This window comes from Phlebotomus argentipes, unplaced genomic scaffold, assembly GCF_947086385.1.
Source record: "Phlebotomus argentipes unplaced genomic scaffold, Phlebotomus argentipes genome assembly contig_40, whole genome shotgun sequence".
NCBI lineage: Eukaryota > Metazoa > Arthropoda > Insecta > Diptera > Psychodidae > Phlebotomus > Phlebotomus argentipes.
Window position 1 is genome coordinate 40227 of NW_026776183.1, and position 13675 is coordinate 53901.

Genomic DNA, 13675 nt, shown 5'->3' on the forward strand with positions numbered 1-13675 from the left:
ATTGTGAATCCCTCAAGTCGCGATTCAGTGGCAGTTTTCAGAATCTCTTCCGCTTCAGTGACTTTAAAGTGCGCAAGAGATGCTCTAGTGAAGTGAATTTATCAGCAAAGCCCATGAACAACGATGAATCTGCACCGAGATTCATCTTCTGTCCATCTATGATTTTCCCTCGTGACGACGACAGTGTTGAAAACAAAGCGACGGACAAGAGCAGCGGCCCGAAATCGTGGAGAAAGTTCCTCACGTTGGGGATTCTGAGGAAGAAATCCAGAGGATCACAGTGAGTAAAGTCATAAAGCATGAATAATTTGTAAAATATACATTTCCCCATATTGGGCGGACATTCATCTGCCCATGATTCATTCTTTCCGTGGCCTGAGAGACACAAATCTACGTCAGAGTGCCACTTTAAATCACCCGAGAAACTCTGCAAATATTTGTCCACACAATTATGTTGAGGAATTTCGCTGTTTCGCCGTGGCAAATTCCCACAAATTTTGTGTATCACCTTTCCCGCTGAGGGCTTTTATTTGGGAAAGCCACTCATAAATGCAAGATTCTCTCATAACCCGAAAGTGAGGAAGTGAAGCCCCAAAAAAGCGTGGTTTATAGCCAGTCGAGGGAAAAGTGAAGAAATGTTGATTGATAGTAAATAAATGATGAAACTGAAACTGAAAGTGAAATAACAATCGTGTAAGTAATTAATTAGGCACATTGTTGAAGATATCGATTGTTGAAAACATTGCGATAAAATGCCCGAAGAGAGGAAGTGTTTAGTTGAAGTTATTTTGATATTAAAATTCTATAAAATTTGTACAGTTAATTGGAGAAATTTATCAATTTTATACAGACCATTGCCTTCTGCAAATGAGGAAATTCTATATAAAATCTTTATTGTGCACATTTTCTAACCAGTCTAATTAATTATGTAAATATGAGTTATCAATATGACATTAATGAAAAAAAATCAACATTTAATGGTTATTTAATTTGTCAATTATCACACTCTCAATTACAATACAATGCAGAATTTTCCCTCCGTTCGCTCGTGTGGCAATTCCACGCTTTTCACTTCACTTCTGATTCACATCCTAAAAGTTGTTTTTGTGATTGTAACATGTAATAAAACAAAGATTGTTTGGGAGAAATGAATGAATGGGAAGAAAATCCCAACGCAACATAACAAGTCAATTTTCAAATTGAATTCTATGTCAATTTTCCGGGATTCTCACGGTAAAACTGGATTTTTCACTGTCGCATTTGGTGGGTATTTTTAGAAAACCGCAAGGAAAAAAGTTCAGAGCAAATTCAACATGTTGACAAATCCAATAAAAATTATCTGATGTCTTAAATCCACCAGAATGATTTGATTGAATATGTAGAAACACTCATAAAGAAGTGACACAGGCAAAAGAAAAAAATCGATGATCTTTTTGTCGCGTATCTTGAACTAATTAAATAAACTAACATATCAACCACACTTCGGAACAACATGTTGCGCAATCGAGCAATTGTAAAATGTCTTTATTGAGGAAAATCTAATGGAGTTTTCCCAACATACTGTCTCACTTTGTGGTTGAGGCAAACTTGCACACGCGGAGCGATCGGGGGAGAAGTTCTGCTGGCGTGCGACTCTCATGATCAGCAATGCTTCTCCAACTCAGTTGCTCCGAAGCCCGTGAACCATGTAAACACACCCGAGGAGCGAATTTCCGTGTGTGTTTGCCACAAGTTGAAGTTGGAATTTTGGAGACAAAAGCCAAAGTTTAACCTGCGCAACAGTGGTTGAAGTACAAATTATCTCGCGTGCTCGGAAACAAGATCATTCTAATCCACTTGCTCGTGGTGCAAAGACGTCGTGTGTCGACTGTGTGACTTTTTGTGCAGTTGGATTAATTGAGAAGATCACAATTTGTCAAGACAAATAGCATTTGTTTAGCGCTGCATTTGTAGTTACCAAGTGGAGTTTGTAAAGTTTTTCTCCTAATTGTGGAAAGTATCTTTAAGTGATAGAGTTTTAGTGATTCTTCGCCGCTGAAAATGTTCTCCAGAAAGATGGATAGGAAGAGGTGCGTTTTAAGAATTGTATTTCATAGAAAAAATCCCTAAATTATTTATAAGTAAGTGGTGTTCATGATGTTCCAAATGGATGAAACTTCGGAAGGTCAAGTCTTTGCCACGGTTTTGTGTTTGATAGTGAACGGAAATGATTATGAAATTAGAAGATCTTGAGCGCGTGTCGCATTAATCATCAAGGAAAATCTCCAGTGATTGCCTGGAAAATCACTGGAAAATGTATGTTTAACCAATCCATTCACACTGACTATTCATTTCTTAATAAAATACACTGATTTTATAATTAATTCATGTGTGAAAAAAAACTATTTATCAGGAAATAAGAAATGTGTAATAATTTCTTGACTTTATTTATCACTAATAACAACAGAAGTAGGAAAAATAACGACAATTTAATTGATCTCTCTGTACAACTGGTAATGGAAATGCAGGAGAATTGCTTTGTCTTCGAGCTTCTTGTGAAAGAAAAGATGATCGCGTGCGATTACACCGACACGTGGTGAAATGTTGAATAAGATCAAAAAAATCCCCGGTTAATTAACTCTTTCTCGTGGAATTTCCAGCATTTAGGCGAAAGACTTTGACTAATGCAGCGGAAAAACACATTGCCAAACATGCAAACTGTTGAATGATAAGGAGAATATTCACTGATAAATGTTCTTCAGTGTCTGTCTATTGCGTGAAATCCCCGAAAAGGCATGCAAATGACAATTTTTCTCACAAAACGCTATTATGAGTGAACTAATAATGTGTGCTTATGTATGAAACTGCGGGATTTTCAAGGTTGATCCCCAAGTATTTGTGCGAAGTTTATATATTTTTCCATAGTCAACAATGAACGCAATTCAGAGACGGCGTGCTTCTTAGAAGACCACAAGATCAGATGCGAAAGGGAGCTCGCACGGTTGTGATGTCTTAGTCATGTGTAAATAACGCATAATTCTATGTAATTATATTGCATAAAAGATTTGATTAAAGAGGTTAAGCGCTGCCATGTGACGTCGAAGGGAAAATCCAAAAGTGCGTTCATGTTTGACTGCTCTTGAACTGACTAATATGCAAACGATTCACGAATATCAAGTTGCATGAGTGAATTTCCTTTCATTTAGCCCACAAGTCAATCTATTAATAGGCTGAGAAGTCGGTAAATATTCAACAAATGTCTCTTGTAGCTCCAGAAACAATTCCACAGTTATAAATCAAAGACTCTACCTTTCCATCTACCTTCATGTTTCATCAATTACCGCGGAGAAGAAAGAACGCTTTTCTCAAAATTGTTCGTCATGAAATCCGCGAGATGTTAATTCGCTTCATTACTCACCGAAAACTTCCCTCACTCTGAGAGTTTGAAGAGTTTGAAGCTCTGCGCGAAAGCAAAGCTGAGCTCTGCGGCCTGAGAGACGCCTCAGTTGTGATTTTGCCGGCTGAGTCGAAGTGTGACAGTGGGTTTGACTTAATCCCTGGCACGAGATTTTGCAGAAAAAATCATCCCAAGTGTCATTTGACGTGTTTGTGACTCAACTAATCAGCTTAATTATAATTCACTATAATTTTCTGCATTGTTTTCAAGTGACGTTGGGGGAGTTTTTTTTGTGCGCTTGAGATTATTGCCTATAAATAGTTCCAGAGATTATCAAATAGCAGAACATTTGAGAGTAGGGCAATTGATTTTCTCTGCTCGGTGAAATGCAATGTTTTCCCACTGTCTCTCGCCATGAAGTCGCGTTGGAGAAGTTAAAATGATGAGATTTCTGGGCGCAATCCGTGCGTCTTACCATAAAATTCACCGGTGCGAAATATACTACCGGATGTCAGAATGGTGTTTTTGTCCAATGAGCATTTTTTCTTATATAAGTTCTTCTCAAATCTTGAGCTCGTGAATCTGTCGAGTGCTTGGAAATTTCTTAACTCTAAATTGAACATTGTATTGCGAGGATTGCTCGTGAGAGTAATTTTTCTTTATTTGTATGCTAAACACAATGCCAAACACCCTTGGCTAATTTGCAAGAGAATATTTTTTTTCTCAAGAACTAAAGAGCTCAGTAATTTGCAAAAAGAACAGCGGTTTTTTTTATTGCAAAATTGCTGTGCCATAAAGAGAGGGAGAAAGAGTAAAAATGCAATTAAGCGATTTGTTAAGTGAGTCAAAATAATGTCTCAGAAGAACGATGATTAATTCGGGAAGAATTTGTCATCCTCCAAAAATATGTTGTGGAATTGAATAAGGAGATAATATAATCTTCATTATTCGTTGTATGAATTGCAAATACATTCTTATCCAATTTAGTATATTTGCACAATTAATGATGAACTGTCCATGGCAGATGCAGAGAGAGATTGAGGGAAAATGTGGCTCGTTTGCCGGCTTCATAGAGTTGTGAATAAGTTATATTGTTGTGATCTGTTTGTCAGCGAAGCAACGTGTTAAAAATACTCGTGATATCACTTTGGTGCAAATTTCTTCATTACTTCCACACTATCTCAAGTAAAGCGAGGCAAGAGAAGAAAGATTCGGTGGATTGCATATTAAAGATTTTGAGGAGGTTTATAATAAGCACAGCACCCAAAAATGGATGAAGAGTTGATGTGGAAAGGAATCTACGAGAAACTCCAAGAGATCAAAAAGAATCCACCCACTGAACATGAGTCCAAGTAGGTTTCTTCTCTCAATTCACACAATGGTTTCTTTTAGCAAAAAATCCCCGCTCTCATGTTGTTCTGCGTCCAGACAACATGCCGAGAATTAATCTCTAAATTCTCTATGATGAGACTGAAAAGTGCCAAAAATTATGCCGATCCACGACATACACGTGACTAATCATATTCGCCATGTGTCTAAATTATGCTTTTTTTTGGAAAGCTTTGACCTTCACACGAAGATATGAACTACGACAAAGAGAGATTCTTGCATGTTTTTTGCGGAATCCAACATCTGAACATTATTGAGCATGACTGTGACGCAATTGATTTTCTTTCCTCATTCTAAGCGGTGATTAGTAATGCGATCACACCTTTCCGGGCGCGGAGAGATCATCAGGGCGTTTTGTCATCCAAACTGCGATTCAATTGGATTGTGACGGAACACGCGGCGTTCCTCGAGCTCTTAACTGTTTAATATTTTGTCGCAATTGACAAATTGCACGCACATCAATTTCTTTGTGAATTGAAGAATCGACGCTGTTGAATTTGAAGAATTATTCTGACTTTCATGCACGAATTTGGCCTAAAAAGACTTCCAGCATGAAGATTAAGTCCCAATTGTTCAAACTTGAAACTTTCCTCTTGACAGTAAATATTTACCTCGCTATTTATAAATCAAACATCACAAGCTGAGACAGAAGCAGAGTCAATTAAGAAAGCCCACAATGATTCACCACTCGCGAATGGGATGCGCGGCGATGGCAAAATCGTGCTTTTGGTGAATTAGAGAGAGTCAGAGGTGTTTTGCACAGCAATGCCAAAGCAGAAGAGTGACGAAGACGAGTTGTGTGGCCTCTTGGTGTCTCTCTTCCTCACTCAGCTGTGTTTATTGATTCAATTTAAATGACCTTGCGCCAAGAGTGTCGTCACAGATCCAAGTGAAAAAATGTAGCATTTTCAATTGATCCGTCAGTGAAATGCTCTCGGTGGACTCGGAGAGTTGCTTCGCCGGGAGTTTATCACCTTATCTCTCAGTGTCAACAGCCCACTTTCTTGTGAGCCCAGAGATTCAGACTCGGCGATTAGAGGGAAGCAAATAAAGCGACCGGTTGTTCGGTGACTGAGCAAGAAAAAGTGTGTGTGCGTGAGGGAAGTGAGAGAGATAAATAACAAAAGTGGTGAGGAAAAATGCTGAGTGTCAGTAGAATTGTGCGGTTCGTGGTGAAACCAGGTACAATTCCTGCGCTGCAACACTCGCGAACGATGAGCCTCTTGCTGAACAAAGGATTGATCAATGGGGAGTGGGTGGAGGCGCTGAACAAGAAGAAGTTCGACGTCTTCAATCCCGCCAGTGGCGAAAAGGTGGGATCCGTGCCCGATATGGGCGTGGAGGACACCAATTCGGCCATCCAAGCGGCCTACGATCGCTTCCAGTCCGCCGAGTGGCAGAATCTGACCGCCAAGGAGCGTTCAGGACTGCTGAAGGTGAGTTTTTGAGAAGAATTCGTGACTGAACGAATTCAATGCTAAAGACATTAAGATTTCTAAATTGCTGTGCAGAAAAATTAAGTCAGCCCATGAAAACTCGCTTGTCCTACCCAATACAAATTGCTCAACACTCTTTAATGGTCAAATAACTTCTCGTTCAGTCACTTTTCTTATCAAATTGAATATAGATATATTTCTTCCTTTTATTTTAGAAATGGTATCAATTGCTCAACGAGAATGCCGAGAAAATCGCCCAGATTATGACCTCAGAATCCGGGAAGCCTCTCATTGAAGCTCGCGGCGAGAGTGTCTATGGAAACTCCTTTGTGGAGTGGTTTGCCGAGGAAACGCGTCGCATCTACGGAGAGATTATTCCTCCGCCCTTTCCCAATCGCCAGATGATGCTGACCAAGCAACCAATCGGCGTGGCAGCTCTTATAACGCCCTGGAACTTCCCTCATGCCATGATCACGCGCAAAGCCGCGGCGGCTCTGGCGGCTGGTGAGTGTAATTTAGACCGTCTGTGAGATGTGGCAATTTTAATGGGAGTCAATTGGTGTCATTGCAGGGTGTACTGTGGTGATTAAGCCAGCCGAAGACACGCCGTTGACGGCTCTGGCCATTGCCAAGCTGGCTGAGGACGCAGGATTCCCGAAGGGAGCGATCAATGTGGTCACGTGCAGTCGACAGAATGCCGCTGCCGTTGGCGAAGTGCTCTGCAAGAGCCAAAACGTCGCTGGAGTGTCCTTTACGGGCTCCACGGCCGTCGGGAAGATCCTGTACAGTCACTGTGCGCAGGGAATCAAGCGCCTGGGCCTGGAATTGGGCGGAAATGCGCCCTTCATTGTCTTCAACTCGGCGAGTGTGGACAAAGCTGTGGCCGGAGCGATGGGCTGCAAGTTCAGGAACTGCGGACAGACGTGCATCTCGGCCAACAGATTCCTCATTCAGGAGGACATTTATCCAGCCTTTGTGGACAAGCTACGCGCGGTGGTGGAGAAACTCGTCGTTGGAGATGGCAAGAAGGATGGCGTTAACTTGGGACCGCTCATCAATGAGGCGCAATTCAAGAAGGTGTCAGAAATTGTGGAGGACGCGAAGAGCAAGGGAGCCACAATTCTGGTTGGTGGCAGAGCCAAGAGTGACCTGGGAAAGCTCTTCTACGAGCCGACAATAGTCAGCGACGTGACGCCCAACATGAGAATGTACAATGAGGAGATCTTCGGGCCAGTTGTCTCGCTGATCAAGTTCAAGACGGAGGAAGAGGCTCTGACTGTGGCCAATAACACAAACAGTGGCTTGGCTGGATACTTCTTCAGTGAGGATGTGAGCCAGATTTTCCGCGTGGCCAGGAAAATCGAGACTGGAATGGTGGGCATCAATGAGAGCGCGATTTCCTGCACCGAAGCGGCATTTGGCGGCGTGAAGGAGTCTGGCCTGGGACGCGAGGGCTCACGGCATGGCATTGATGAGTTTGTCTACACGAAGTATCTGTGCCTGGGCGGTCTGAATTAATTCAGCAGCAACACTTTGCCTGATTAAGTCTTCCAAACATGGTTATATCAGCACTGTTCTTAGAGGCACAATAAATTACTCTCCAAGATATTACACCATATTGGCTTTCAACACTTCGCCCTATCGCCCGATTGTCTCGAATTCTTATCGCGCAACAGTGTTTTCATGATGGTTTTTATTCCCTCTGCAGAATTCAAGACTTGGACGGTGGATTCTTCGAGAAGTTCGGCTCTCTGCTGCGCCAGAAGTCAATTCACGATGAGGAGCGGATGGCGACGCCTCTGGCGCCTCTGCCAGAAGTGGCCGAGGAGGCGGTGGCCGTCGAGGCCAGATTCCTCGGCGAAGAGGCTGAGAGTGACAGTGGCAACGAGACACTTCACGATACAGACAGCGAGCCGGAGGACGCCGAAGTGAAGTCACTGGAGTTTGTGGAGGATGCCATTGGATGGAATGTGAGTGTATTTTTAGATGTTCGTGACTTTCAAGATCAAGATCAAGGACGCATTTCACTTTCTCGATAGCATATCACGAAAATTTACTGGGCCAAAGGTTTGCTGATTAAATTCAGACACTTTTTATCTATAATAATGCAGAGAATTCTAGTAAGAAACAGTTTAGATATTCAGTCAGACTGTAGACAATAATTTCATGGTTGATTCTTGCCAATCCTTTGCTCCGCCGCACGCGATTCCTCACTAACGACAACGACCCATTAATTTGTGTTGACGAGAATCTGGCACAGAGAGCAACGTCGGCGGCGATTCACGTAAATTTCCCTTTCAGCGCTCAAAGTGGGCCAACGAAGAGGGTCAAGGGCGTTTTTCTGGGCCTCTCCTGACGAATGCACTCCTGCCAGGAGTTTCTCAGCGGCGAATTGACGATTGTGAACGAAGTGAGGGAAGAATTGTGCAAGTCTGTATGGGAATTTTTCTCTGGCCACTCGTTGGCTTCTTCTCTGGTGTGATTTTATTCTTAGAATAGATTTTTGGCAAATCCGCGCATTTCGCTCCCAGCGCGATCATCAATCGTTTTCACAGTCAGTTGTCTCACGATAACAGATCGCGCGGCGCTCCTCTCGGGGGCTTGAATTAATAAAAATTGATCCGCGAGGGTGATCGCAGGGTGATCTTCAGTCCATTCGTCTCTGGAGGAAGATCGTTGACCGTGTGTTTGTGTGTTTTTATTGTTGTTTCGGTCATTCTCTCTGTGAATTTAATTTTTCTATAAATAATCCTATCTTTCTTTCTGTCACATAAATCTGTGAAAGAGCTAAAAGGTGTTGAGACTATTTTTAAATATAACATCTGAGAAATCATCCTGAAAAATCAGTGATTCTTCAATTCACTCATTTTCGTCAGATTTCTTCGAGTTCTTCTTGAATGAAGTTATGCAACTTGTGATGATTCTATAGAATCAACATTCTATAGTGTTTTGTGATCTTTTTTCTTCTTCCTTTTGAACATAAATTCGTGAAAGGATGAACACTTATTCTCTGCCGAGAGTTATGAATGGTGCCAATGGCGTGAGTAAGAAGTTCAAATACGCCACCTTGAGTAGAAATGCAAAACTATCGCCAGAGTCTAATAATGAGTATGTGAAGAAGGTGAGAAGCAATCTCCTGAGGAGCAGCAGTCTTGGCAAGAATCAATTCAGGGGCATCAGAAGAGATGCCCTCGAGCACCAGAACACCCTCATTGCTCACTCCATGACGGTATTTCGATCGTGATTTTCTGTTTGAAAGCTTTTTTTCTTTGATTCTCTCGCATCTGGGATGGAAAATAAGACGAATAATCAGTCGAGAGAGTGTGAAAAATATGTTTTTAAGCAACTGATGGTGCAGAAATAACAGTGATGTTCAGTATTTTTCGCCATGTGAATTTCTTCGGGGAAATTGTCGTTCCCCTTTTGACCCACTGCATGATTCACAACGACAGTTTAAGATCGCAAGTCTATTTTGAAAGAGTTATTTTAAAGTTTAAATGAGGTGAAAGATCATTCAATGTCCCTTGAAGAAGTTCTCCTTTTATTTGTTTTTCCTAGAATCGCACTAAATAAACAGACTCTCGCTGATGAAATTCTTTGCATCACGCATGCAAATTTTCCTCGTTAATTTCCCATAAATTCCAATCAATCAACTGAACTCTTGAGAAACAACTTTTCGGCTCTCAAGTGTGCATCAAAAACTCTGGTCAAAAGTGATATGCAAGTCGAGAGAGAGAGAGAGAATCCTTGAAAATCTCAATTGTGTGATAAAACATGAAGATTCCATCAATCAAACCGTGCTTTGTTGCAGTTGGAGGAGCTTTACGAAGAGTCTCTGTACGTGATTCTCCACAATATTGGCGCAGAAATTGAAACTAGTCAAATATCGCTATTTTCCTACATTCAAGATGCCTTCAAGGTGAGTTTACGTTTATTTCCTCTGCAAATGCCCAATTAAAATTCCACCATTTTTAATGGTTCCGGTAAATTATATTTTTGGTGCGATATTTAGATTTCAGATTCCCGTCATGAGGAACTTCTGGAAGCGGCCAAGACGAAAGAAGCTCCGGAAATCCGACTCAATGTTGAGGTGATTGAAGCCAAAGATTTAGTTCCCAAGGATCCCAACGGACTGTCAGATCCCTTTGTCACCATGTACTTGGCCGCAGTGCCCACGCATCGATACAACACATCTGTGAAGCCAGAAACGCTGAATCCTCACTGGGAGGAGCATTTTTCATTGTAAGTCCATCCAATTAAGCGACATCTAGCCAACATCTTCACTTTCATACCTTCACAGGCCAATCTCTGACGATGCCAATGAGAACATCCTCGTGGTGGAAGTGTGGGACTTCGATCCAGCTGAGACGGTGCGTGAGAAGATGAATAAGATCTTCGACGTGAAGGGCGTTCGAGGACTCAGGAAGCTCATGAAGGAGATTGCCGTGACGGCTTCCAGTGGGAAGCACGATAATGAGTTGATTGGCAAGGCAAATATCCCACTGAAGAGTATTCCAGCATCTGGTTTGGTGCTGTGGTACAATTTGGACAAGAAGAATCGCCTGAAGAGTCGTGGTCTCATCAAGGTTCGACTGAGTTTCAGCTCGGAGAAGAACAACAAAGTCGCTGCCCAGGAGCATCGTCATCTGTTGAGGATTTTGCTGCTGCACGAGCTGGAGACATCCAAAGTGGCGCCGTACTGGTGGTCAGGGAAGTTCACAGACAAGGGCGAGTCCATCCTCACGCAGCACACCGCGCAGAGTGGACTCACGCAGACGGACGTGTCGCTGGTGGAGTGGTCAGTGTACGCTGGCATCCACACGGAACACCCTCTGGCATTTAGTCTCTTCGACAAGCTCCTGGACAAGGTGATCCGTCCCATTCAGACTGAATCCGTCTCATCGGATGAGATCAAACTTTTCTGGGATGCCACAAAGAAACTCCTGCCTTCGTGCTTTGCCATCATCAGGAAGTTGCGCAAGAAAACCGCCGGCGATAAGAATTGTGTGAAGACACTCATCGATGTGTTGAACATCCTGGCCAAGATTGCGATGCTGGAACCTCCGGAAGGAACAGATCTCTTTCCTGTGCAGCAGTACGGATGGATGAAGGACAATAGCGAGAAGCCCAATTGGGATATCAGAGGAGCTCTGAGGGATGCTGTTATAGCTGGAGCTTATGATTGGTTCAACACGATCAACGATGACACGGAGTGCCAGAAGGGAACGGATGAGGCGAAGTTGCAGCACATCATCAAGCTGATTCAGCTCATCAGGTCGGATCTGCAGAGAGCTATTGAGTACTATGACAAGATCTTCCAGGAGACGATGATGTTCCACTACGCCAGGACACTTTATGGCTTCTACGAGAGCCAATTGGCAGAATATGTGGAGCCAATTGTGGAGGAGATCTCGAAGAATCTCAAGAGAATCGACATCCCGACGCAAGACAGTGTGCAATTGGAGACGCATCAGGAGATAAACATGGGTACGACGCTCTTCGAGCTGTACTTGGTGCTGAAGAGATTCGCCGTCCTCGGCACGGCGCTGGATCCGGGCGAGACGAGCTACAAGATCAATGACTACCACAAGTGGTTCACCGCTGGTGTCACGCATTGGCTGGATATTTCCGTGCTGAAGGCGCTGATCAGGATTGAGAAGGCAATTGAGCTGGACTCACTGGTGCCTGTGGATGAGAGTGTGAAGTACAGCTCATCGGCTGTGGACACGCTGGCCATCTTCTATCAGATCAAGATCTTCTGGCAGCAACTCGCGTGGCCAGATGTGGAGGGATCGTACATGTTTGTGGGCAAGATTGTGGACGACATCTGTCGCTGCTGCGTCTTCTATGCGGACAAGATGAGTGAACGTGTGGAGGGATTGGGTGAGATTCAGAGTGTGTACGAGAAGAAGTTCGAGGTCACGAGGGAGTGGTGCCTGGCCATCAACAATATCGACTACATTCGTCAGAGTTTGCCGCCTTTCGTGAAGGAACTGGGCGTGGATGACATCGTGGCGAAGCTGAGCGATTGCCGGAGCGCCTTGGAGGCGCAAAGATGCGCCGAAACGCTGAAGAATGTCATCGACAATGCTGTGGACACGGAGAAGAACAAGATTCTGGAACTGGTGGAGACTGTGGCCAAGAAGATGTCACCCATGATGAGACGTTTCCTCGCCGAAGGGGCAGAACTTCTCCATCAGGACTCCAATTCACTGGATCGCCTCATGATGTACTTGGAGGAGTCGCTGAAGACGCTCAACATGGAGCTGAATGATGTGAACTTCGAGAGGATTCTCGATGCCATCTGGACGGAGCTCTCAAATGTCCTCTACGATCTTGTCCAGAGCAATCTCGATGTGAGTCTCAAGGATCTTTTTCTGAAATGTTGTCTAACTTGCGATTCTATTCCAGAAGCGACGACCGCCTTCATTCTTCTCCAACCTCAGAGATGCGTTGCAGATTATGATCCAGAGCTTCAAGGGCACCAAGAAGTGCGAATCCTCAGATCGCGCTGTGCTGAACAACATCGAACAGCTGCTGGAGTTGCATGGCTTCGAGACGGCAGATCTCATTCATCAGTATTATCTTGAGCGACTGAAGGAGTGTCAGGTGATCAGGGAGACTCCCTATGGACAACTCACGGTGCGCTGTTGCTTCAAGGATCTCGTCCTCGAGGTGAGTTGAGCCTACGACTTCCAAAGGATTGAATTGTTGGGGATAAAACTGCCATTTATCCTTTCAGATTGAGGTGATGAACGCTCGAAATTTGCGTCCAATGGACAGCAATGGTTCATGTGATCCCTTCGTGCGCATTCATTTTCTGCCCGAAGAGAGGTTCGTCGGGATTGTAAAGCCGCGCACGAATGCCCAGAACAAGACGCTTTTCCCGCTGTTCGATGAGAAGTTTGTCATGTAAGAGAGAAATATGAATTTCCCTGCAAAATGTAGAATCTACAAATCTTCACAATCATTCCAGATCACTGTCGCCTGAGCAGAAAGCCATGAAAAATGCTATCATCCTGTTCAGTGTGAAGGACAAGGATCTCTTTGGGATGTCCAATCAATACATCGCCGAGTCGTACTTGAGTTTCGGCGAGATTGCCGAAATGGGCGAAGAGCAAATTCATCTTCCACTCTCGAGACCCATCAATTTAGGTGAGTGATTTTTACGAGTGACTTTCTTCTGCCACATTTCTCACACTCCGGCTGTTGCTTTTGCAGACACAGATTGTATTCGTGCCTTGGAATATCGGATTGGAGATAAGCAGGCGAAGGAGTTCTTGAAGAAACTCAGGCAGAAGATCAACAATCAAGCCTAAAACGGTCATTTATCACTTATCATCTCAACCATCCTCAACCATTAAACGAAGCGCCTTTTATTAGTCAGTGATCTGAGGAGATATAATGTTAATATTTAGCGATCTTCAGCAATTTATTTTATAAATAATCAAGAGAATTTACAAAAAAAAACTAG

General features: G+C 43.4%; 2 protein-coding genes across 5 annotated transcripts; both read left to right on the forward strand.

Annotated features, from left to right (window-relative positions):
- The first annotated feature begins 1947 nt into the window (after positions 1-1947).
- LOC132263910 (protein unc-13 homolog 4B) lies at positions 1948-13531 on the forward strand. 4 transcript variants are annotated; one of them, XM_059763921.1, is made up of 10 exons: positions 3494-3584; positions 4489-4728; positions 7910-8171; positions 10013-10120; positions 10214-10443; positions 10502-12557; positions 12613-12876; positions 12944-13113; positions 13178-13356; positions 13423-13531. In XM_059763921.1, the coding sequence occupies exons 2-10, from the start codon at positions 4646-4648 to the stop codon at positions 13518-13520; spliced, it is 3450 nt and encodes a 1149-aa protein (XP_059619904.1). In that variant the 5' UTR covers positions 3494-3584; positions 4489-4645; the 3' UTR covers positions 13521-13531. The 4 variants fall into 4 exon arrangements, with proteins under 4 accessions (XP_059619905.1, XP_059619904.1, XP_059619903.1 ...); XM_059763920.1 differs by lacking the exon at positions 3494-3584 and adding an exon at positions 3637-3731; XM_059763922.1 differs by lacking the exons at positions 3494-3584; positions 4489-4728 and adding an exon at positions 1948-2069.
- On the forward strand, positions 5539-7812 carry LOC132263911 (succinate-semialdehyde dehydrogenase, mitochondrial). Its single transcript, XM_059763925.1, has 3 exons — positions 5539-6201; positions 6417-6705; positions 6773-7812. The coding sequence occupies exons 1-3, from the start codon at positions 5905-5907 to the stop codon at positions 7717-7719; spliced, it is 1533 nt and encodes a 510-aa protein (XP_059619908.1). The 5' UTR covers positions 5539-5904; the 3' UTR covers positions 7720-7812.
- Positions 13532-13675: the final 144 nt, after the last annotated feature.